This window comes from Phaeoacremonium minimum (genome assembly GCF_000392275.1).
Source record: "Phaeoacremonium minimum UCRPA7 unplaced genomic scaffold PA7_03_scaffold_610, whole genome shotgun sequence".
Lineage (NCBI taxonomy): Eukaryota > Fungi > Ascomycota > Sordariomycetes > Togniniales > Togniniaceae > Phaeoacremonium > Phaeoacremonium minimum.
Genome location: NW_006921512.1, coordinates 45,098 through 68,515, shown reverse-complemented (window position 1 = coordinate 68,515; position 23,418 = coordinate 45,098). Strand labels below are relative to the sequence as shown.

The 23,418-nt window shown below is 52.4% G+C and overlaps 8 protein-coding genes across 8 annotated transcripts; 2 read left to right on the top strand and 6 right to left on the bottom strand.

The window, feature by feature from the left end:
• Positions 1-1,509: 1,509 nt before the first annotated feature.
• On the bottom strand, positions 1,510-3,252 carry UCRPA7_8770 (putative amino acid protein; the record flags this gene model as incomplete). Its single annotated transcript, XM_007921280.1, has 3 exons — positions 1,510-2,064; positions 2,121-2,950; positions 3,021-3,252. The coding sequence occupies 3 exons, from the start codon at positions 3,250-3,252 to the stop codon at positions 1,510-1,512; spliced, it is 1,617 nt and encodes a 538-aa protein (XP_007919471.1).
• Positions 3,253-5,605: 2,353 nt separating this feature from the next.
• Positions 5,606-6,796, bottom strand: UCRPA7_8769 (putative actin-binding protein; the record flags this gene model as incomplete). The annotated part of the gene is made up of 1 exon (XM_007921279.1): positions 5,606-6,796. One exon carries the CDS (start codon positions 6,794-6,796, stop codon positions 5,606-5,608), a length of 1,191 nt encoding a protein of 396 aa, XP_007919470.1.
• Positions 6,797-8,270: 1,474 nt separating this feature from the next.
• UCRPA7_8768 (putative phosphotransferase enzyme family protein) lies at positions 8,271-9,257 on the top strand (the record flags this gene model as incomplete). Its single annotated transcript, XM_007921278.1, has 1 exon — positions 8,271-9,257. The coding sequence occupies one exon, from the start codon at positions 8,271-8,273 to the stop codon at positions 9,255-9,257; it is 987 nt and encodes a 328-aa protein (XP_007919469.1).
• Positions 9,258-11,240: 1,983 nt separating this feature from the next.
• UCRPA7_8767 (putative short-chain dehydrogenases protein) lies at positions 11,241-12,050 on the bottom strand (the record flags this gene model as incomplete). The annotated part of the gene is made up of 1 exon (XM_007921277.1): positions 11,241-12,050. One exon carries the CDS (start codon positions 12,048-12,050, stop codon positions 11,241-11,243), a length of 810 nt encoding a protein of 269 aa, XP_007919468.1.
• A 984-nt stretch (positions 12,051-13,034) lies between these two features.
• UCRPA7_8766 (putative nuclear migration protein nudf protein) lies at positions 13,035-14,225 on the bottom strand (the record flags this gene model as incomplete). The annotated part of the gene is made up of 1 exon (XM_007921276.1): positions 13,035-14,225. The coding sequence occupies one exon, from the start codon at positions 14,223-14,225 to the stop codon at positions 13,035-13,037; it is 1,191 nt and encodes a 396-aa protein (XP_007919467.1).
• A 44-nt stretch (positions 14,226-14,269) lies between these two features.
• On the bottom strand, positions 14,270-14,596 carry UCRPA7_8765 (putative nuclear distribution protein pac-1a protein; the record flags this gene model as incomplete). The annotated part of the gene is made up of 2 exons (XM_007921275.1): positions 14,270-14,462; positions 14,526-14,596. The coding sequence occupies 2 exons, from the start codon at positions 14,594-14,596 to the stop codon at positions 14,270-14,272; spliced, it is 264 nt and encodes an 87-aa protein (XP_007919466.1).
• Positions 14,597-16,827: 2,231 nt separating this feature from the next.
• UCRPA7_8764 (putative spindle pole body component alp14 protein) lies at positions 16,828-19,689 on the top strand (the record flags this gene model as incomplete). The annotated part of the gene is made up of 3 exons (XM_007921274.1): positions 16,828-16,887; positions 16,959-19,595; positions 19,663-19,689. The coding sequence occupies 3 exons, from the start codon at positions 16,828-16,830 to the stop codon at positions 19,687-19,689; spliced, it is 2,724 nt and encodes a 907-aa protein (XP_007919465.1).
• A 338-nt stretch (positions 19,690-20,027) lies between these two features.
• UCRPA7_8763 (putative phytanoyl- dioxygenase protein) lies at positions 20,028-21,099 on the bottom strand (the record flags this gene model as incomplete). The annotated part of the gene is made up of 3 exons (XM_007921273.1): positions 20,028-20,649; positions 20,713-20,803; positions 20,859-21,099. The coding sequence occupies 3 exons, from the start codon at positions 21,097-21,099 to the stop codon at positions 20,028-20,030; spliced, it is 954 nt and encodes a 317-aa protein (XP_007919464.1).
• Between the last annotated feature and the right edge of the window lie 2,319 nt (positions 21,100-23,418).

Below are 23,418 nucleotides of genomic sequence, written 5' to 3'. Positions count from 1 at the left end.
CTGTCAAAATCAACAAGCCATTCTCAGAACATTACAGCCATCATCTCACATGATATAATAGCCTTTTGGACTTCATAAAATATTCTTTGAATGATTTACTGTGACAGAGTTGATGCTTAGGCAGTCTCATGAGTCACAAGCGCAATGCACTCACTGAATGACTTGTTTGTAAGAGCCACCTAAACAAAGGAGGCAGCCAAGTCGCGTTTATCTCGAAGACTCTTCAATATCATCATCGTGCTCCCACATGTTTACTACAAGCTTGTCTTCTGTGTATACAGACCACGGGACAATAACCAACGATGTCGAGTCATGGTAGATGGAATCACGTTATGAGTGTCAATTGCCAAATTCTACTGCTTTGCCCCTGGAACACTTGCTCAGATCGTAGACAAGCTCCACCTATCCAGCCCGACCAGCTTCAGACACTAGAACATGCTCATATTGAGCAGATGACTTTATTAAAACATCAATCCTATATATTTGCAGCGATTTGCTTGAGGAACATCGCGTTAAATGCTCAAGCACTGAAGTCTTGCACATGCAGTAGACTAGTCGACACCAAGATTCGATGCAAGTACATGTGCTTCATGAGCAGAAGCGGCACGCTGAGCACAGGGGCTTGATGATCTAGTCATCGACCAGGTCATATCTTGCACAAAAACAGCTTTGTGTGGCAAACGAAGATTTACCTAACAGTCTTTTGTCGTGGACTCGTTGACGGTTTGGTATACTTGCAGCCTGGGCAAATCGTTCATTTACCTATTAAAGCAAAAGCAGTGTTGAGTAAGGAGGTGCAAGATGAAAGTATCGAGTCAGCATTAGTCCCAAAGGAGGTATTAGGCTTTGCCTACCTTGCTCTGCTAGGGCTACCTTTGTTTCCCTGCATGAGAGACCAGACAAGGTAGCGTAAAGGTTACGAAAGTATGGTCCATCCGAGCTTGGCCGCTAATCAAAGGCCATCGATATCCGAATACAAGATATGCTGCCTACCGTGATTGTCAAAGCATCCTACCGGCCTACACGAGTCCACCACTGAAGGATGAAGAAAGGATGAAGAGGAGGACCAATGTTGACTTGGCAAGACTTGGCTTCGGATTATCTGCTTACTTGATGCGAGTCGCCTCACGTATCATTGGCGCGTTGGTTTCATGGGATCAATACTACGGCAATGCAACACTGACAAGGGTCCCACCAAATTAACAGCATCTTGGCGCTGAATGGAGTCGTTCAGACTACGTTCATTTCGGGCATTTCTTTACTCGTCACGTTTACTAAAAATGTGAGAACGTTGATTGATGCTTAGTTCATTATTTTCAAGAAGCAAAAGTTGGTATCAACACTGCCCACGATATTGTGGGTTATCAACACATCTGCCAACAACTTAATCCACCTACTACAATCAAAACACAAAGCTCCTTCATGCAAATTAAATCTGATGATCCTCTTCTCGCGCACCAAGATATTTTATCGATCGGTGCGCCATGATCACATCTGTCTGGAAACAGTCTAGATGTGATGAATCCAGCCAGTGAGCTTGTTTCCGAGCTTGCCCTTGCTTTCAGCGATCTCGTGCTCGGCATAGAATCTGCGACCCTCGTCCAGGTCAATGGTGGCGCAGTCGACCCACCGACGGCCTCGGAAGTAGGCCAGCTTAGCAACGATGTAAATCACGACAGCTGCAATGACGGAGACGTAGACTGCGAAGAAGCTCCTTGCAGACGACTTCTCACCGAGAGGCCAGACGGCCAGGTAGAACTCGGCGATGATGAGAATAATGCACCAGGCGAGACCCCAGTAAGCAGCCCACGGCCATGTCCATGTCTTCCACGGCAGCTCGTGGACGTCGCGTCCCTGGATCTTCCAAGCGCGTCTCATGCGGATGTGGGACAGGCAGATCATGCCCCAGCCATAGAGAGTGAAGAGGGAGGTCAGGTTGGAGAACCATCCAAAGACTTCGGCTCCGGTGTGATCAACGTTGAGGTATGCAAGGGCGCCACCAATCAACAAAGTAGGCACAAGACCGTACCATGGGCGACCCCAGCTATCAGCCTTCATCATGATCTGTATGAAATAATTAGTATTAAGAATGAACAGTCTTCATCGCATTGATTACACACCTTGGGTGCCATGCCGATCTGAGCAAGTCCGACCAGAGTTCGGGAGCCAGCGTAGCCGGAAATACTACCAGTTGAAACAACAGAGATGAAAATAATGGCGTTCATGATGTGAGCCAATGGGGCGAGGCCGGCATTGCGGTAAGCAATGACAAATGGGGATGCGTTAGTGCCAGAGCCACCGAAGAGGTCCTCATCGTAAGGCGAGACGGTGATGGTCACCATGAGAGATCCCAAGATGTAGAAGAGAGCAAGTCGGATCCAGATGGAGCTGACTGCCTTCGGAACAGACTTGCGTGGGTTTCCTGTCTCAGCGGCGACCAGACCAGCGTTCTCTGATCCAGACATGGCGAAGATACAAGTAGGCATGACAGCAAGGAAACCCTTGAATCCGTGGGTGAAGCCATGCGTCTGCGTCCAGTAGCGGAAGCCAACAGCGTCATGATTCGGGGCGCCACCTGCAGAGATGACAATGAAGGAGATGATGACAACAAAGATCCACCCGAACTTAATGGCGGATGCAATGACCTCGATCTCTCCGAAGAGTGTAACGGCACCGATATTGATAAGGATAATGACAACCCAGAAGATGGTAATCCAGGCTGCTGTAGGTACCTTATCGGTCCAGAAAGAGAGGACAGTTACCACACCCTGAAGCTCGTTCGCAATGGTGATCCAGAATGAGAACCAGTAGCACCATCCGAGAGTAAAACCAGCAGCAGGATCGACGAACTTGTTGGACCATTGAACGAAAGCAGAGGGCAGAGGATACATGACTGCCATCTCACCAATCGAATGCGACACAGCCCAAATCATTGAACCGGAGAGAAGGTCTATTGTTGCACGCTTGTCAGGCACCAGCAACATGAAAATGCTACATGTCAACAAATGTGTGTAACTTACAGCCGATGAAGATGGCAGCAGGACCGCCCGCAGACAAACTCGAACCGCTACCCAGCCAGAGACCCATGCCGATCGAAGAGCCCAGGGCAATCATGGTAATATGTCTGCTGCTGAGACGACGCTGCAGCTCACTGTCGGCGCCATGGTCGCCGACAATCTCGCCAGGGGCGACGACATGGCCTCCGGGAGGAGGAGTAACGCGCTTCTCGACGTCGTGGTCGCTTGACTCCATGTTGATGATGTCGCGACGACTGAGCTTTGGCAAGACAGAGTCGTGATGAATGGAGGGAAAGAAGGAGAGGGTGTCACCGGAACGGGAGCAGATCTCATGGGGGGGAGGCCGTATTAATTGGGCAGATCCCCAGCTTCTCCTGCACGCAGGGAAGCAAGCATGCACTTCACTCGACGGAACCGCACCAGAAGCAGAAGCAGCAGCAGCACCGGGAGCAGGGGGGCGTATTGCCTCATTTCGTGCTGTGCTCCCTTATCTCTTACTCGAGGGATGCTCTTGGTCCTTGCCAACCTGGGATCATAGCACCACCAGTAATGTAACATGCGTACACCTTCCCCATCGCGTAGGTAGTGGTCAGTCCACCGTACGTGTACGGGAAGCCCGCCCGAAGGCGTGTGCAACGCCCAAGCCAGTCAAGGGCCAGCATTGACGCCCGCATCATCGACCTTCTTGATAAGGATACCAAGGCTGATAGGGGAGACTGGCGGCTGCCAAGCAGCCCAGAGGAAGGTCGTATTGCCGTTCTAACCGCGGATTAGCTCGCCTAGCAAAAGCCACCTCGGCCTCCAAGCAACTTGGAATTGCTTGTGTGCCTTGGGAGTATTGCTTGTGGTGCTTATCTATTGCTGGTCGGCTGTGATTCGCTGGAAGAGCTGGTGATATGCCACCCGTCGATCGTCTCCGCATTTCTGGCCACGGCCCCCTGTCCATGCGCCCGACCAATGCGACCACGCCGCCGTCCACATCCATGGGGGCAAGGGTGTTCGAGGGGGCCAGACACTCGCATTTCAGCTTTCTGGCACAGTAATCTCGTCCGTGTGCACTGCGGCTTGGCCTGCCCTGCCAAGGTGGAATGATTGCGTGTATTCGGCCCTGATTTGGCCAATACGCACCGTGCAACTTCTCGGCGAGACCGACCTTAACGACAGGCTTCGAGCTTCCGACAGGCTCAACACTCCTCGAACAGGCTTCCATTTTTCCAGAACGCGAGGCGACTTATGGCGCCGTTCTGTCGGGTCTCCACCCGTCGTCGTTGCACTTCATCGTAGACGAAAGGCCATCAATCAAGGGCCATGCTAGAGTTGGAACCAAAAGTGCCCCCTTGAAACCCCCACTCAGCTGTCGAGATGTCAGGTTACCTGGAATCGAGCTGACCGTTGATAAGGCTCTAGAGAAGATGCTATAGGTCGCTTTGTTTCGCCTTACCCTGCGCATGTGTCAAAGATCTCGACATATAAACCATCCTCGGTGCTCCCGAGCTCAGGCCCATAATCCGTTTGGCCACCAAGAATGAAACGACTCTAGTACAGCTCGGTAGAGGCTCAAGACACCAGTAGCCTCAAGCCAAGCGTAGCTGCCAAAGCTGTCTTCTATTCTCCTTCTAGTTCCCCGATCCACTAGTTCTTGTCTTTCGAACGACTAATTGCGCCCCATGACCTCATCCCAGTTGACCATTCAGTGGATCTGTCTCCATTTCGATAATGTTATCTTGGTTGGACTGCGAAAGAGCATGATAGCATCAGGAATGAATCTCCTGTCGCAATTCATTCCCGTTAACCTTCGCGCCAATAATATGCCACTGGAAGTTTTTTGAAATAGTCTGTGCGCCTGAGGCCTCTGCTTGATGGCTCGGTCAATTGCTCCTTATCTGTCTCACTGTGGATCGGCGATTGGAGAAGCTCGATTCCCTCGCTAGGCATGCATTTGCTCGATTTGTTTCAATCCTTTACTGGATTTTTGGAGCTTGTAACCAAGGCAGAAGCTGTCCAACCTGTCCTAAACTAGTCTACCTCGTTGGCCACCACTGTGAAATTCATGCAGTTGATGGTCACACTGATCGTGACACTCGCTGGTGCATTGTTTTCTAAATTTGCCGACTGTTTGGGGCCAGTGCCGTGTTTTTCAGCACACCCATATTGGATTATGGACCCATCTGGCCGTTGCCTTTACCCGTTGATTGCCGAAGCTAGTCTTACATTGTTGTCAACTGATCCTTCATGTCTCTGCTATTGGGGAGTCGGGTAAGTGTGTATTATTGAAGCATGCATGCATCCAACAAGGTCATACGCATCCTTGCTTTCATTGGTTGCCCCTCAGCCGTTTCCATATGTTCGCAGCACGCCATAACAACAACCCCTCCTAATGGCTGTGTCCGCCATTTGATCAATGTCTGTATATGCTCACGAGGACTGCCAATGGCGCATAACCAGCGGGTTTATTCATGACACAAGAGCCAAGAGCCAGACTCCTGTGCTCAGGGGCTATTGAGATAAGGGTCTTTATGGGAGCATGCCATTGAAATCGGTTGGCAAAGTCAACAAAATGACATCAATAAGTCACTAGCTTCGTACTATTATGCAGCTACAGCTTTAAGAAAGCCGGCGCTTTCACTACCTTGCACCACTTTGGCGATCGGCGTGAGATAAGCCTCAGCGTCTTCGCTATCCTGTAAATGTCGAACATAGGCCTGAGCTACTCGGAGCCAGGATGCCTTCTCTGCCTTGCTGGCTCCTTGCCCTTGCCAAACCCATATCTCTTTGCCCGCATCATCCAGAATGAATACGTCATTCCCGTCCAAATCGGTCAAAGAGACCGGGCCGCTATCTTTGATCAGACTAAAAGATAGTTGGCCAGATGCGTCACTAAGTCTGAATAGCTTCTGATGCCGGCGGCCGCCCAGGACTTTGGAGTGTGACTGAACAGGTCGCGCGTGCCGGAATTCGAGGCGAGATTCATCGTCACCCAGCAGCTTAACGACAAGTCGGGATCTAGACTCCGTCTGGGAAAGAACCTCAACATCGACATGCTTGGCGAGCGTCATATCATGAACAACTTGCGCTGCCTTGGCCTTCTCCATGGGGCTACATTTCTTGCCTTGCCATACCCAGATCTTGTCTCCCTTGTCCAAAATGAAGACGTCCTCCTCGTCGAGACTTTGCCAGGTCGGCTCGACTTCGACCACCACAACCGAGTCTCGTCCAGCGGCACTGGGATGTTTGAAGACGCGCAACAGAGTGAGAATGTCCTCTTTTGGTGCCTCCTCCACATGCCGAAATCCGGACTGAACTCCGCCAGATCGAATGGACAACCGTGGAAACAGCTCCATGAAGTCATCTGACGGGCTTTCCTGTATCTCGCGATGCTGGGTAGCGGCACCGTGCAGGAACTCGTCAAGCTCGACTGTCTTGTATGCTGCAACGCCGGCCTCATCCTGAGACGTATGACTACCGAGCCAGAAGAAGATGTCGTGACCGAGCTTCTCGGTTCCATCTTTGCTGCCAACTTTGTACGAGTGGAGCACAATGTAACTGTCACCGTCGTAGAACTGGCCATATTTCTCCTTCGGCCACGGTACAACTTCAAAGTTCTCAATGCGCCAGACAAATAGCCCGGCGCTGTCGCCGATCGAGCCGTTGTTCCAAGCTGGTTCGGTCTTTGCAGAGTTGTACTTGACCTTGTGGTCGATGTCGGTGCCAATCAGCTCCACATTGCTGTCTTTGATATCGTACTCTTTCAAGTGAACTAATCCGTGGTTTGGTGCCATACTGACGATAGCTCAACTATGGCTTTGAGATGATACTTCAGTATTAGATACCGCTGCACAAGTGGTGAACTGCCTGGTGTTGTCATCTGTCCAGCGTTTCAGGTCAGGGGCTGTGTGGATCTCGGTGTGGCGTGCGGGGAGATGAGATCCCGATTGGCTTACGCGAATCCACACCGAGTCCAACCCAGTGATCGTCGAAGGCACTGCTCACTCACCTCAGCGTATACCTTCAACTTTTGATGACTGATGATCCTGTGTAACTTAGTTGAAATGCTTTAATAAATGAACAGGGACTTCCAAAGGGTGTGAAATCGATTTGTTTTGTAACTATACGTGAAGGTTGAAAGTCTTTGATTTTTATTTACTCAAACGTAAATAATTAAGCAAAATACAATATCTTTGCAGCCGTGGACTTTGATGGTATGCAAACAATAGCTGACAGATAGTCTATAGACCTTCAAATTTGGTGGATACGATACAACAATGACGAGATTAGGGCACTTCTTACACATAGATGTCACACATTGATGCAGAAAGCCGTGTTTGCCTCCGTAGACGACCTCTCATAGACCGTCAGGAATCATACAGCCGATTGTTCTGTGAGTCTCTTTGGGTCTACGTGAGAAATCCTCCTTCAAGGCTTTCGATCGCCCATTTACTCATTTACTGCCGAGTATTCTTTGTAGCTGGTGAACCGTGGCATTACCAATGGTAGACCAAATTTCAAAACTTTCGGTGATTTTGAGTCTGTCATGGCCAATCTGCCAATCGAGCTGGTAGATGAAATACTTGACTACATCTACAAAGCAGGTTAGGGCAGAACTTTCCTGGCAAAGTATGCTTGTATTGGACGTAGCTGGAAATTGGCTGTTGAAGCACGCATTTTCAAGGAGATCACCGTGACTAGTGAAGAACTCGACCTCTTACGATACAGCTTCGCCTGTGAGCATCGGCGAAGCGTCGTTCGTAGTATCCATTTTCTGATCAAACTACCTACATATGGTGCTTGTTATCGCTACCAAGCTAATTAAGTGAATTTCAACATTGGGCGTCACAAATTTCAATCTCCTTGTAATGCTTCGGATTTTCTTGTCCACATAGTCTGTACTGATGAGTGAACATATGCATTAATACCTGCATATGGACCCATCAGAAGCTAATGGAAATGGCAAAGTGTTCTCCAAAGTAATATAAAACTTATTTTCATACTCGCGACGTGGAATAGAGATGCTGCTATCCAAGCAAAACCAAGAAGTGTGGGGGCAAGCGACGGGAGCCCCAACATCACATCATCATGCCGCATTCCACCGACCCCCCATTGGCGTATGAGCCTCCCGGGAAACGGCAGCAAGCGTTTCTACCTCTACGGTGTACTAATTTGCGCTCGCTCCTAGACATCTAAATCATCCCGATCACTTCATTTCCGCCCACTTTGCGCCCGTCCGTTCGGCGCCTTCCAGGCAACTTCTCCACCATGGCCATGGCCATGGCCATGACCATGACCATGCGTCTTCCGCCAGTCCCTCCGCCAGTCCCCTACTTTCGCGACCCCACGGACCTGCCCGGCCCCCTCCCGACCGCAGAGGAAATCAGCGATGGACTATCCAAGTCCGACATGTCTCTCCGGCGCAGCATTCAGGGTAGTGAGGGAGGCGTCTGCGTCGTCCGTGACATGTTCGTCGTCAAGGCCGGACACATGGTGACGGAAAACGAAGGGTCCACGCTCTTGTTTCTCGAACAGCAATGTCCCGGTATCCCTAGCCCCCGGCTGTACGCCATGTACCGTAAGGAATCCTCCGGACAGCTCTGTCTAGTCATGGAGTATCTGCCGGGCGTCGACCTGAGGTCGCTCTGGACCTCACTCTCACTGGACAGCAAGTCGTCCATCGCCTCGCAGCTGCGGTCCATGACAGCACAGATGCGAGCGCTCACGCCGCCCGACAGGTTCATCGGCGGTGTCTGCGGCGGCCCCCTGCACGACCCGCTGTTCTCCACAGTCAAACCCGACCGCACTGTCAACGGCCCGTTCGAGGCCGATGACCAGGTCGGACTGGCGCTTGCCACAGCATCCAAGCGCAACTGGGAGAACAGCGACCACCACTCGTGGTTGACCGACTACTTCTTGCGCCACCTTCCCGTCGCGCTCAGAGGTCACCGTGTCACATTCACGCACGCAGACCTGAACAGTCGCAACATCCTCGTGGAGAAGGTGCCACTGGAAATGGGCTTGGAGCGCGGGGCCGAGACGACCGGACTATCACCGTCAGGGCCATATCGGATCACCGGTATCGTGGATTGGGAGTCGGCTGGGTGGTATCCGGCGTATTGGGAATATGCCTCGATGGTGGGGCGGTTTCATTGGGACAGCGACTGGCTGGAGACCGTGGACGCCGTTATGGATCCCTACCCGCTGGAAGCAGCAATGTTCTTGTTAATCATGCGGGACCTGGGCTTTGCATAGTCGCCGGTTACCTATGTACTCTACATCCTAGTCTAGCAATTCTATCAGTTTCATAGTCTGGAATGGGATCTTGCCAGACCACGCTGAACTGCCGGGATCTTTTTCTGAATCATACTCCCTCTGAAAGCCCAGTGTTTATTGGGGCCTCATGACCTCTCAAGAACACCCGACCGGATGAACTGCCTCGAGATGAGATGTTGGTAGATTCCAAATGGCGAAGGTAGCGCAATTTCCCAGCTAGATTGGCGTTGGACGGGAAGACCAACAACCAACAATCAGTGGAAATCTAGCCAGTCAGACGTAGTAGACTCCAACTTGTTGGTTTGAACTTGCTTGTTGCAACCGATTTGCCGGCCCAAAGCTGAGGTCAACATAACCAGATGAACTTTTGCCTTCGCCAGTTGTTGGTGCCGAACGACACTTTTTAATCTGGCAATCTAGGCAAGGCGCTTGATGTAACCAACCAAACCGCATCTAGTCCCAACACACAGCTCCCACATCGCCTTTACACCAAACCACGACCATTCTCGAACCCGTGGCGTGGCGAGATCCAGAGAATTCTTTTCATGTGCCAAATTCAGTTCTGAAACGTCGTTATAGGGAATGTCCAATATAGTTGGGCATTCTATCCCGGAAGCGCGCGCCTTCGAAGAAGGCATTCAGATGCGGCCTTTCCGCAGAAAGCTGGCGAAATCACAATACTTTTACGAACACGGAAGTCACTGTGGTCAATGAGATGGCTTTTCTGGGATCTGTTTAGTTAATGAAATTTGTGGCGGGTATCAAGAATGAGGGTTCACCTTAGGTATTTGGTTAGCCGAAACGGTCTCTTGAACTACTATTAAAATGTGAATAAGAAGTCGTGCACTTCCATTCTCTCTGTTTATCACATCGCCCTCCTCTCCTATATTTATCGAACTATATCTACGGAGAAGTTTGTTGAGAATTGATCTGCTGCCTGCCTCCTGTCGTCAACGCCTTTATTAGTTACCTCTCGTTTGCCCCCTTCATTGTCTATCACAAAGATCACTCAGCCTTTTCCTACAGACAAAATGCGTGAGTGGATTGCCCTCACTAGTTCCAAAAGGCTATGCGATTTTCATGAATCTAATGTCAGTACGAGATGGAAGGTAGCGTGTCGTTGGTATTTCTCATCTTCGCCCTGCCGATCCCGACCGTGGTCTTCTACGGTAAGCAAATCTATTCTCTAGCATTAATAGCACAGACTGAGTTGACATACTTTAAAGCATTGGTGTTGACTGGATGTGTGGCAACGTCACCGGGGCTTCGGAATATCTTGTAACCATAGATCCATCGATTGGAGCGGAAATCCGTGTGGGATATTTCGGTAAGTTTGTCTCTTACTCGCTTCTTTGGGCGACTGGTACATCAACGGGGATAGAGCTTCAACGTATCATAATTCGAGATGGTCACGTCGGCTCCAGAATGGAGAGGTATCACTCGAGCGCTGGCGAAACCAGATTAACTCTTGGAGGTTTAGTCCGTTGATGATAGCAGCTGCGAAAGCATTGCTCCGCATGCCGCAAGTTTCGAATTTTGAATTGAAATTCGACATGAGCAACGTACCGTTTGGCCTTCACTACCTCAAGGCCTTCGAAAATGAAGATGAGCAGGGGGAGACAATCAATTTTCCGGCTCTTTATATTGACCGTATCGATGGGAAGGAATGGGAACCTAGCCAAGCTCTCCTGGCTCTGTGGCAGAGAATTGTAGGGGACACGGGAGAAGTTCGTCATGTGTTTGATTGCTATTTATGGGGAGGGCCGCGATGGCCACCTGCATCATGGTAGACGTAATCTCCAAATCACCAAATCATGTTAAGTAATCTTTCTCCTAAGCCGCCTACAATCAAATGTATATTTAGTCTTGAAAAGTCTTAGTTCGTTAATCAGTTACTATTATAACATTTACATGCTAGCCATAATTTCCATTTTATCTCTTTTTGTCTATGATGAAGACGGGTCATTGTTTGCTCTGTTTCTCAGTATACTCTTTGGCAGCTTTATCATACGCCTCCCCATAAGCTCCATACCACTTCTTCACCAACTCATTGCCCGTCCCCGCCGTAATCATGTCCTCTCCCCTCTCCCACTTCTCCGCCACCTCCTCCATGAACTCATCCACGCTCAGCGCCGCCGCGTTCTTCTCCTTCTTATTGTCATCCGGATCCTCCCTCTCGCGGTGCAGGTCCGTCGCCACCGTCGGCGGCGCAATCTCCACCACCCTGACGCCCGTGCCCTCCAGCTGCGTGCGCAGCGCCATGCTCCAGAAGTGCAGCCACGCCTTGGTGCCGTTGTACACCGGGTTGATGATGGAGAACGGGTTGAAGCCCAGCACGCTCGACACGTTGACAATCACCGCGCCGCCCTCCCTGGCGCGGAAGTGCGGCAGCAGCCCCAGCGCCAGATGCATCGGCCCGCGGATGTTAATGTCGAGTTCCTGATCCGCCTTTCGTAGGAACTCCTCCGGCGCGTCCTTGAGCACCTGGAGGGGCCGCTGCACACCGGCGTTGTTGACGAGGCAGTCCAGCTCCGGGTTCGCGGATGTGATCTTGGCGATGAACGCCGGGATGGTGGACACAGCGCCTGTGTCGAGGACGTAGTAGCCCGCAGCGTTGATCTCGGCCGCGGTGCTCTTGAGGTTGGACTCGGTGCGCCCGGCGATGAGGACCTTCTTGCCCTTTGAGATGAGATACTGCGCAATAGCCTTGCCGATGCCGCCTCCTCCTCCCGTGATCAGGGCACATTCGAAACTGAGTGCTTCAGAAGCCATGTTGGATGTAGCGGGTGTAAACAAAATCTACTCGGTGACAATTCACGAGAATGGCCTATACACCATTGAAGACGAGAGTGAATGTTGAAGCATCTTAAATGTGAAAACGAAATATGAAGCTACTGTAGGAAATCTATCTCTTTACCAATTGGATGAACGGTGAGTTTGGACGAAAGGTGACGTACAGTCAGATGCAATGTCATAAAGTAGTGTGCGTCATGACTAAGAGGCAAACTAGCACCCGATTGCCTCTGCTCCGCTGGTGCCGGATCGGCCTTCACATACTACGGAGCCGATGACACATTTCGTAGGGCTGCACGACGCCGGATTGCGGGGCCCGGGGCCTACCCTGTCGCCATACATCGACGCACATTGCGGAGGCATAATAAGCACGCCCGAAGGGTGCTCCGCACTCGGGGTTAGTTGAGGGTCATAATTTTTCCCCTGAGCACAGGCGTTGCTCGGTATTACCGATACAATGCTGCTGGTGAGGTTCGTAAGACACACCCATGCAATAAAAAATTGAAGAAAACGCATAGCCTTGCAGATTGGGGGAGACGATGGTAATCTGCTGCACTACTCTCATATCTAAATACCGTTTGGCGAATGTCTGCAGTAGGGATTTGAGATCCAAAAAAGGCGTAAACTCGTTTGACATCATATGGGTATCTATCTGGTATGTCATACGTAACAGGCCCCTGTGAAGGACGATCAGTCTTCCGGCTCAGTCATGTGGCTCGACCCACTGGGTGAAGGCAATAAGAACCTCTGTAAAGCCTCTTGATGGCTGTTCCCGCCTGTCTATCTCAACTTTTGTTGGCTCCCATCAAAACCATGAAACTCCGTATTGCCTGTCGCGGCCCCGCTGAATTGATGGGTCATCGCAAATTGGCCATGCTCCCAACACAGGCAGGCGACGTGCCGTTGTTGCCCTCAGCGTCCTCAAATGAGGCTCTTGTTGGACCAAACAGTTTTCTTCCCCCCTCAGTTGGCAAATATCCTGAGCTTTAGGTCAACGCTTCCGGTCGCAATAACACATCGAATCTGCTCCTCGACAGCACCTGCAGTGCCCTTCTTCGGCGTCCCATTCACACCATTAGCACCGTCTGCACCGCCGTTTGTTGCTGGAGCCTCCTTTACAACTCCAGGCGCCCACCGCAAACAACTCACAAAATGCTCGTGGACATCTGCGAGCGTCTTCACGCACTTTCCTTCCTGGGTGAGATCCCAACACCGGAGAGTCTTGTCGTCGGACACGCTGAGCAGATACTTTCCACCAGGGTGAAACACCAGTCCCCTCACCCAGTTATCATGTCCTGTCAGGACCTTGATGCATGTCCCCCTTGCATCCCATAGCCTGATTGACTTGTCTCTGCTGCCCGTTGCCATGTATTCGGCCGACGAGCTGGCGGGCGGGGGCTTCTTCAAGCCGGCGAGAGCTGCTAGATGTGGATACGCAGCAGGGGGCGCGAGGGTACAGCATTCGATGACATGTTCGTGGCCGATGAGTGTAAGCTTCGTTTCGGGATTCGAGGCGGAGATATCCCATAACCGTCCCATCTGATCGTTTCCAGCAGAGAGCAGGTAGCGTCCGTCGGGCGAAGGGCAGACATCCCGAACCCAGTCGACATGTCCACTCAATGTTTTAAGGCAATATCCAGTGCTGACATCCCATATGCGCAAGGTCTTGTCCCGACTAGCGGAAACCAGGAGGTTGCCCGAAGACGGCGCACCGGCGGCGCCAGATGGTATGAATCGAACTGCCGAGACGCTGTGGTCGTGTCCAGGCAGGGTACGTATATTCTTGTACTCGTCTGACGGGTCCCAGAGCTTGATCGTCAAGTCGCTGGAGCAACTCGCCAATAACGTTCCACCTCGAGGGCCGCCAAAGTCGACATCGAGAACGGCTTTTGTGTGGCCCTTGATTGTCCTCTCCATCTCGCCTAGCTCCCAGTCCCAGATCTTGATAGTGTAGTCTTCGGAGCCTGAGGCTAATGAGGAGAATATGGGGTGGAAGGCGACGCATGTAATGGGCTCTCTGTGATTTTGTAGTGTATATCGCGCAGGAGACCGAGGCAGCCAGCTCGTGGGGTCCTGGTTCCTCCGAGCCAGTGATGTAGGCGTTGCATTGTCTATTTCGGATTGGAGTGTGGCATTCCGTGACTCAAGGTCCATTATCTGTAGCGCAGTCAGTCAATCAACCACCCCCTCGTGATACATCACTTCTGCAGAGTAGGGGTATCCACCTTCTTCTGGAGCCGGACGACGCTCGTCCATTTCTTCTCCAGGAGACCCTCATATTTCTTGGAGGTGGCAGCGTCGAAGGTGTCGCCTATGCTCAGCTCCTCTCGGAGCGCTTGTGCGGTTTTTGGGAGGTTGTTGGAGGCAAGGTATGCGATGATGGATTTGTGCCTGCAAGAAAGTTGTTGTCAGTTGTTTATCACCTCGATGTTGGCTGGACTATGGCCGACGTACAGCTCTTCAGCTTGTCGGCTGGTCAGTATCTGGCTCATCCTGTCGACCGTGCTGCCGGCTGTAATCAGCATAACCGATTACCAGCAGTTGGCGTCGTCGTCGTTCCCTACGTTGTCTGGATGGGCAGTCGCAGTCAGTCGTAGCGACGGAGGCAGTTCCACCTGTCCACCGCCAGACTCGTGCGCTTGGAATGAGGGGCTCCTCCACTCGGTCGTTGTCACAGCCAATCGCGCGCTGATGAGGATCCGCAGTCTGGGGTGATAAGAGTATCCAGGTACCGGTATTCGATGTGGGATCGCAATGTTGGAAATGGCTGTCGTGGAGGTGCGCTCGTGGAGTGGGCAGTATATAAATTCTGGTCGGCACCTGGGGAGAGCTTTGTTTGGAGGTTTCAGATGGGCCCCTCCTAACGGAAGCTGGCGCCAGTGGCTTCTTTCTGGTCGGGGCTAGCAGCTTCAAAATGACAGATACAGACGGGACTGGCGGGCGGGTCTCGCCGGGAGCGAGCAGAGCAACAGACTATAGGCACGGCGTGCAGCGCTTTGAAGTGAGACAGCAGAACTGAAGTATCGAAGAATACGGGTTAGAAATGGCGGGCAGATGAATTCACAAGTTTCTTTCTGTCATCATCATCGTCATTATCAATGTATTATTCTATGCATAGAGTAAGGTATGGCAGAGAGAAACACTGCCCAAAGCAGATTGTGGCGGGGCAGGGCAGCATCACCTTTGCATACCTATAGCCTACCATACCGGTACCATACCTAGGACCTAGGTACATTATACCTAAGACCTACCGAAGGCAGGTACAGTACTCGTTGTTGGCACTTTCCCTCGTGATAGAAACCACGTACCGTATTGGATTTGACTCATATTTCAGATTTCATATGACGGTCCCGTCTCACAGCGACTTCCTAGGTACTACCGGTATGCAGTCGACAGATACATACCTAGGAGGGTAGGTAGCCAAACATCAGGTCCACCTGCATGCTTTGACATGGCGTACATATTAGGGCTGGCAGCAAGCTGGCGAGCAGTTGGCAGGTCCCTATCCCTATACCGGGGAAGGTGACATCACCCGCACCTGCCGTCGATAGTTGTTGTGTTTGTACTACTTACTGCATAGTACATGTAGTTTGTGGTGGGTCGTGGTTTCCTTTCCAGGCCTGTTCCTATGGCAATAGGCGGTGTCGCCCGATGTCCCGATTGGGCAGCCACCCTGCAGTAGTCAACAACGCCCAGCGCAGCTCTGGGCAGCGCCGGCGGGGAAATCTGCAGCACCAAAGGAAATAACGCCCCCAAAATAGGGGTTTCCTAGGAGGCCGTCTTTATGGAGGAAAGCACGATGCTCATCAGCCTCTTCAGTCACAAATGCAAGGAAGGTACAGACGGTGGCCATTCTCAATTTCTCAAGTCGACAATCTGCCTGACCCGCTACCACATCGTTCTTCAGTGTACAGGGCACTGAAATCGTCACCGTCAGTAGGTTATATTGGGTTAGCCTCAGGGAGGTGTGTGGCCCGAGTCACCCCTGGCAGCAAAGCAGTCCCATCCAGAATCCAGCCAAGTGGCCCGTGACACGTCCCGTCCCCCTTCCTGTGTGGAAGCTTCGCTCTCCCCTGCACGCACGCACGCACGCACTGCCCTGGAGCAAACAATTCATGTCTGTTCGCTTTGCCGACTCTCAGCACACGAACGCCCACCAAAAGGCGCACTCGCTGCCGCGTGCCTCCACTGTAAGTGCCCCGATAGCAGGCAAATGCCCCGGCCTTACGCAGTAGCTTACCTACCTGGTAGTACCCTGCCCTATCCCTGTGTCCGGCGCCAAACTTTCCGCTCCGGCAACGAACAACATCAACAACCTCAACTTCTGGCTGGATTCAGTCGCATCTAACCTTGTCGCTTGCGCAGACACATCGACCAGCGTATACCTTGCCCGCAGGTCTGAGCGACTGCTTCTACATCGAATTACAGCGTATTCGACGCGATTAAACTAGAGATCATAAGCTGGGCACGATCATCGGGTAGGGCACCACGCGATTGCATCTCGTTGAATTTGTGCTGTGCTGCGCTGCGCTGCTTGCACACCGGCCTTCGCCTCGCAACAACACAGCACGTCTCCTCAAAAGCACCGGCGGAGGCTTCTTGCTCATACGGCCTGGGACTAACATAGAGGATAGCTTCTCTGGAGTTTCGTATCGAACCAAGATCCGGCCGAACGACCCCACCTAGACACTAGACATCTCCTCTGGGAGGATTATATCGTCATACCAGCCCGACAGCGCCACCAGAACCAGCAAACATGGCGGAACAAGAAGAGGACTACAGCTCATTGCCACTGACAGATCGCTTTACTCACAAGGTACGCTCGCCCCGTCCCCAACCGCCTGCCCATGCATCCCTCTTGCTGACATGTGTATCGCGCGGCTTTAGGTATGGAAAGTCCGAAAACAGGCCTACGAGGAGGCCGCCAAAATATTCGAGGCCACACCCGACGAGCACGACAATGCGTTCAGACCCTTTCTCATGGACCCGGGGATGTGGAAGGGTGCCGTCGCCGATAGCAATGTCGCCGCCCAGCAAGACGGAATCGCAGCGTTGTGCGCGTTCCTCAAATTCGGCGGCAAGGAGAACTGTACAAGGACGAGAGGGTCAACGGTCACCCCCATCGTCGAAAAGGGTCTTTCCTCCACGCGAGCGGCCACAAAAGCGTCCGCTCTCGAGGCGCTATTACTCTACATTGAGCTCGACGTCCCGGGCCCCATAATCGAGGACATCCTCCCGGTGCTCTCCGCGAAGCAGCCAAAGGTTGTCGCCGCCGCCCTCGCAGCACTCACTACCATCTTCCACAACTACGGCTGCAAGATCGCCGACCCGAAGCCTGTTCTCAAAATCCTGCCAAAGGTCTTTGGTCACGCGGACAAGAATGTTCGAGCGGAGGCGACAAATCTAGCCGTGGAGTTCTATCGATGGCTACGGGAGGCCATGAAGCCCATGTTCTGGGGAGACCTAAAGCCGACACAGCAGTCCGATCTCGAGGCGCAGTTCGAGAAGATCAAAGCCGAGGCCCCGCCGAAGCAAGAACGGTTACTACGCACGCAACAGGCAGCGCAGGCACGAGCTCCAGCTGCCGGAGCAGCAGCTGACGAAGATGAAGGCGAAGACTTTGCTGAAGAGCCGGCCGAGATTGACGCATTCGACCTAGCAGAACCCCAGAATGTCCTAAGCAAGGTCCCTGCTGATTTCCATGACAATCTCGCATCGTCAAAGTGGAAAGAACGTAAGGAAGCATTAGAAGCTTTATACGCAATTCTCAATGTTCCAAGGATAAAGGATGGCGATTTCGGCGAGATCAACAGGGGATTGGCGAAGTGTATGAAGGACGCCAACATTGCGGTTGTCACCCAGGCCGCGCAGTGCATTGAAGTGCTGGCCAAGGGCTTGCGCAAAAGCTATGGCAAATACCGAAGCATTGTTATGCAACCTATCATGGAAAGGCTGAAGGAAAAGAAGCAGTCCGTGGCGGATGCCCTCGGCGCAGCACTTGATCAGGTCTTCCTCGCGACCAGCTTGTCGGAATGTCTCGAAGACATAGTGTCATTCTTGACCCACAAGAACCCGCAAATCAAAGAGGGCAGCATGAAGTTTCTTGTACGGTGTCTCCGGACAACGAGAGATGTTCCTGCGAAAGCGGAGATCTCACAGATTGTGGAGTCTGCGAAGAAGCTGCTGTCCGAGTCGAGTGAAGGTCTGCGGTCAGGAGGTGCAGAAATCTTAGGAACTGTCATGAAGATCATTGGCGAGCGTGCCATGAACCCCCATCTAGAAGGCCTCGACGACATCCGAAAGACCAAGGTGAAGGAGTTTTACGAGACGGCGGAAGTCAAGGCAAAGGACAAACCCAAGCCAGCACCGGCGCCCGCAGCACGTGGACCTCCAGGTGGTCCTAGAAAGGTTGTTGGAGGAGGTGGTGTGAAGAAAGCACCCATAGGTGTCAAGAAAGCTGCACCGGTTGCTGCGGCTCCACCGCCTGCTGCAGAGCCTCTTGCCCCTCAACCGACATCTCGGTCCGCACCGGGCAGCAAGCTTGGCATGCCAAAGCCATCCGGCCTAGGTGGTCTCAAAGCCCCTCAAAAGCGAACTCTCCCTGGCCCAGGCGGCGCATCACCCCGGCGGCCCCTATCTGTCGCGCCGCCAGCTCCAGTCGAAGAGGAACCTGCGCCTCCTCAGCCAAGACTGGGGATGGCTCGAGGCGGACTCGCTGCCCGATCCCTGGCAAAGCCTGCAACTGCTTCATCCTTCCAGCCTCCTCAACCCGCATCTCCGACGCCATCATCTGGGCTCACAGCCCTGGAACGAGCAGAGCTCGAAGAGCTTCGCGCCGCAAACGATCGTCTAACACGTCAGGCAGAGGAGTTCCGCCATGAACGGTCCAAGCTGCTGTCTGAGATACAAGAGCTCAAAAATCAGAATGCAGGGTTAATCGAGGACCACACGCGGGATGTTCTAAGCATCAAGGCAAAGGAGACACAATTGGTCCGAGCACGGTCTGACGCTGAAGCTGCCGAGGGGACGAACGACCGCTTACGCCGAGAACTTGACCGCCTTAAGAGGGCTCTCAGTAAGGCAGAAGCACTCGGCGTGTCTCAAGGCGGCCTTGGTAGTCCAGGATCTGCTGGCTTTGCTAGCCCAACCCACGACGACGTCGGCATCTTTCGCGATGGCGGAGCAGCTGGATACCGGCCGGCGAGTGCGAATAGGAATCGCATGAGCTATACCAGCACGCTCTCCGAGGAGAAGGAGAACGGTGAAGCACCACCCTCATATCCCCGATCCAAGCTGAGCCCCGAGCTTAGGTATGCTGGCAGCGCAGCAAGCAGCGGAAGAGGGTCGCCTGCGAGAGGCTTCAGACGGCCCGTGGATGTCGGCGGCGATGACGGCGCTGCCGCAGGCCCAGGACCTACGTCAAGCGCCTCTAATATGGGCTCCGGTGGCGGCAATGGTGTTGAAAGCTGGAAACGTGCCGCAGAAGTGACGAATCAGCTGAAAGCAAGGATAGAACAGATGAAGGTAAGTTGGCCGATGCCACGGATCTTTGACCCAAAGCCACATTGCACGAAGTACTAATACACAGCAGGCTAAACAAGGATTTGCGCGTCAATAAAAACGATCCAGCACTCTTGCAACTCGAGGTCTACCTAGTTGACCACGGACACATATTTGTTACTCAACACCTTTGTTTCTGATTTGTTGTTCATGACCGGCATTTTCGGGCGTCTGATGATGATGGCATACCCCTATCTCCCATTTTATTTCGGTATGACAACTCGGGCATGATCTGCGGATCAGTGGGATGGGTGTCCTCCTCTGTATGAGTTTATGGCGAATAGATATTAGTAATGATTATCTGTGATAGATGACAACATTGAGCATGACCATAGTCATGGACGTAAACATTGCATTCATTCGTTCGGGTGCGTATCATACATATGACATCGTGCTTCATTCATCTTCATAGGTTGGGCGCAAGTCAAAGAATTCATCCGCAGTTGTCTTCGCGAACTCCTCGGCGCCATAAAAGTTCGCCCTCACCTCAACCTTGTCCTGCGCATGGCCGAGGAAAAAGGCCTGCTGAGAAGCAGGGAGATGTGTCCGCATCGTGAAGTTGGGATGCGACGGGCTCTGATACCCCAGGCCGAGCATGATCCTATGCTCACCACTACGATTCGGCATCCCCGCATGCCACAGCCTCAGGTCCCGGATCATCACGTCTCCGCGGCTGACTTCGGGCTGCAGCGGCGCGCGCACGACCCTGCGCGCCTCCTGGGCCGCGTCTGCGATCCACGGCGTGCGCTCGCCCAGCTTGAAGTAGCGGCTCAGCTTGGCGGGGTCCGTCGCCAGCGCCTGGTCGTCGACGGACGTGGCGGCGTGCGAGCCCAGCCAGAACTCGGTCGCGCCGTTCTGCGCGGTGAAGTCGACGAGCGGCACGTTGGCGATGAAGTAGTAGGGGTAGCGCGGGTGCGCGAAGGACGAGTCCTTGTGCGCGGGCTGGCGGAGGCCCGGGGTGTTGGCGATGGCGGTGTTGGCTGTGAGCCAGTTCCAGATGGGCTTGTGGCCGAGGTAGCTTGTGTGCATTGTGTCAGTGGGATCTGTTCAGGGGGGAAGATGTGGTACTTGATGGGCTTACGCATTGGCGACTTGCAGAAGATAGGGGTTGAAGTAGACATCTTCGTAAAGCAGCTCGGGTCGGTCTACCGGTGGCCTTTGGAGGAAGTTTGCTGGATGGGCTCGTTAGCTCATGAAGGCGTGGATCTGTAGGTGTTCTGCCCTTACATTTCACGTTGTGGTTGTACTCTTTAGTGTCGTCTGCAATGATCTTCTCGGCGTCTTCGCACATGGCTTTATTCAATGCATCGATGTGTTCCACGTTGATAATTCCTTTCAGAACGACCAGGCCATCCTGATGAAGCGCTTCCAGGATCTTCTGCAGCGTCTTGGGACTATAAGAACGGTTCTGGTGCTCTTTCTCTGTAATGAGGAAGGCCTGCGGCTCGTCTCCCGTTGTTTGTGTCATTCTCGTCTTTCAAAAGAAGCAGTGCAAGTGAAAGGCTGACCTCAATGATGTATCCAGCGTGAGTAATTAGTTTTAGCTATGATAACAGGCTTGTGAAATCGGGAGACCTCCTACATCTCTAAAGCGGGTGTGGTCACAAAAACCGGCCGCCTCCGATCCGAAGTGCGGAGTTGTCGCCGGAATAGTCACTCGGGGGATGCGGCTTATCTTGCAGGTGAGGGGAAGAGCTAATCAGGATGCATCCACTGTCCATGGAGCAAAAAAGCGCTGCCAAACTACATCTTACGTCAGTGAAGCGATACAAGGCCTTGATATGACACGGATTAAGGCTCACATTCATGTTGGAGTCGAAGGTCCAGTGAAGCTTACCTTCTATGCCCAGTATTGTTGTCTGCGGCCAAGATGTCATCATGTTTTGTACCTCATGCCACGTAGACTCTTCATTTAGCTCTTTGTTGGCAGGGATCGGGCATATTTCATGGACGCTGCTTTGAGTTGATATCTCTAGTCCCATGGCTCAAAAGTAGGATTTGTGACAGCAGAGTTTAGAACAACCAAGACAGGCAGTCCGCCGAAACTTGAGAACTACCGGAAATGAAGATGCGCCTGAGCATCATGGCGTACAAACCACCTGGTTGACCTATGGCATTGTTAATCTCCACGCTTCCAAGCATTCGTTTTAGAGCTACTTCACATCAACAAATCGCATGACTTGATTTCTCGTTTCTCGAGTGTCTCCGTATTCCGCTAAAACGTCATCTACCAGTTTACTCCAGTTCTGCAATATGAAGGGCTTATTGCTGTTTTCGTTGCTCGCCTACATGATAGTGGCAATCAGTGCGACCCCTGGTACGACCTCTGGGCTCCCAGTCAAGTGTGCAGGTGGTCTTTGCCATAAAAAATTGGGTGGCCCTGAAGAAGTGACCGAAGATGTTGATTCCGTCCAAGCCATCCTGGAGAAATTCGGATCGGAGCAATATCGACAGAGTGCTGAGACGTTTTGCTCTAATTTCATGGATGCGACAGTCACACAGACCAGCACAGTCTCAGGAACGAAGACCTTGACGGACACTACCACGCCTTCAACAGTGACGGAGACATGGACTGTCGAATTGTGAGTGAAGCAATAGCTTTCTTTGGAGAGAAGGATTACCAAGACATGTTTGCTAATGGCCTATCGAAGTCGCCATGCCAAAGCGCACACGGCAAGCGATGATCCAGCCGTGATCAACGTCAAGCGTGTTGAGCACTTGCCTCCATGGCTCGATTCATCGTTCCCAGGGGATGCTATCAAGGGTGCGTGCTCACTGTTGCTGCCACACTACGCACCAGTAACGGTGACTGTGTCTGAGGAAGAGTTCACTTCTCGTGTGACGGTAAGCATCATGTTCGGTACGATTTTGTTGACCCCCTGACCAGATCGCAGGTGACCGCTCCAACACCGACCACGCTCTTGCAGATACACAAGATCGTGGTGACTACTTATACCATCACAAGGGATTGGGGCAATAGTAATACCACATCAGTCATTACCGGCATTGTCACGGGAATTTTATGAGGGGTTTGTTGTCTTATCTTGGTCAGAATTATAAATAGATCTATTCAGGACAGATTTGACGAGGTAAAAAACAAGACCTGAAGAAAGGATTATTAAGTGTTAACAAGTTTGCGCTATATGATGTCTCATCACGCTCCGGTCCAATGCTCTCTGGCCCATAGATTATTCTCAGGCTCCTTGGTCAAAAAGAGGTCGAGTTGCTATTGTGCTCCATTGTAACCTGCGACAACCGTTACTCTTTCAGACATTCAAGGATCTCGCTCACCCCTGCAAACGAAAGTTCGTTCATTGTCTCTGCCCATAACAGTTTCGCGATCCGCTGCCCCTCGGGTTGGTACACAATCGGCGCCATTCTGTGAACAAAGTGGTCAGAGCATTGCTTGCAGGGTGAGGCTTCTGCATTGAACTCACGGCTGAAGCTTGCCATCTTCGATGTAGACACCATGAGACTCGGGACCGTGCTTGACAGCAGCATCCGTAAGGGCGCGGGCGCCGACAGCCGTACTGCGGCCAAGTATGCGTTGGAAGACGCCAAACACAAAGCCTCCAAAGGTGCCTTTGAACTCCCTCGCAAGGCCTGATCCGTAACACAGTCCCGGATTGGGTGCATTGATGATTGCAACGGACGGCGGGACACGTTTGACTAATTCCTCCAGGAAGAATTGGCCGAGTAACTTAGTTGTCCAGTAACGGTCTTGGCCGTCGAAAAATTCGGGCTTGTCGAAGGCGGGCAGCAACGGCTTGGAATCTCTCTCCTTGAA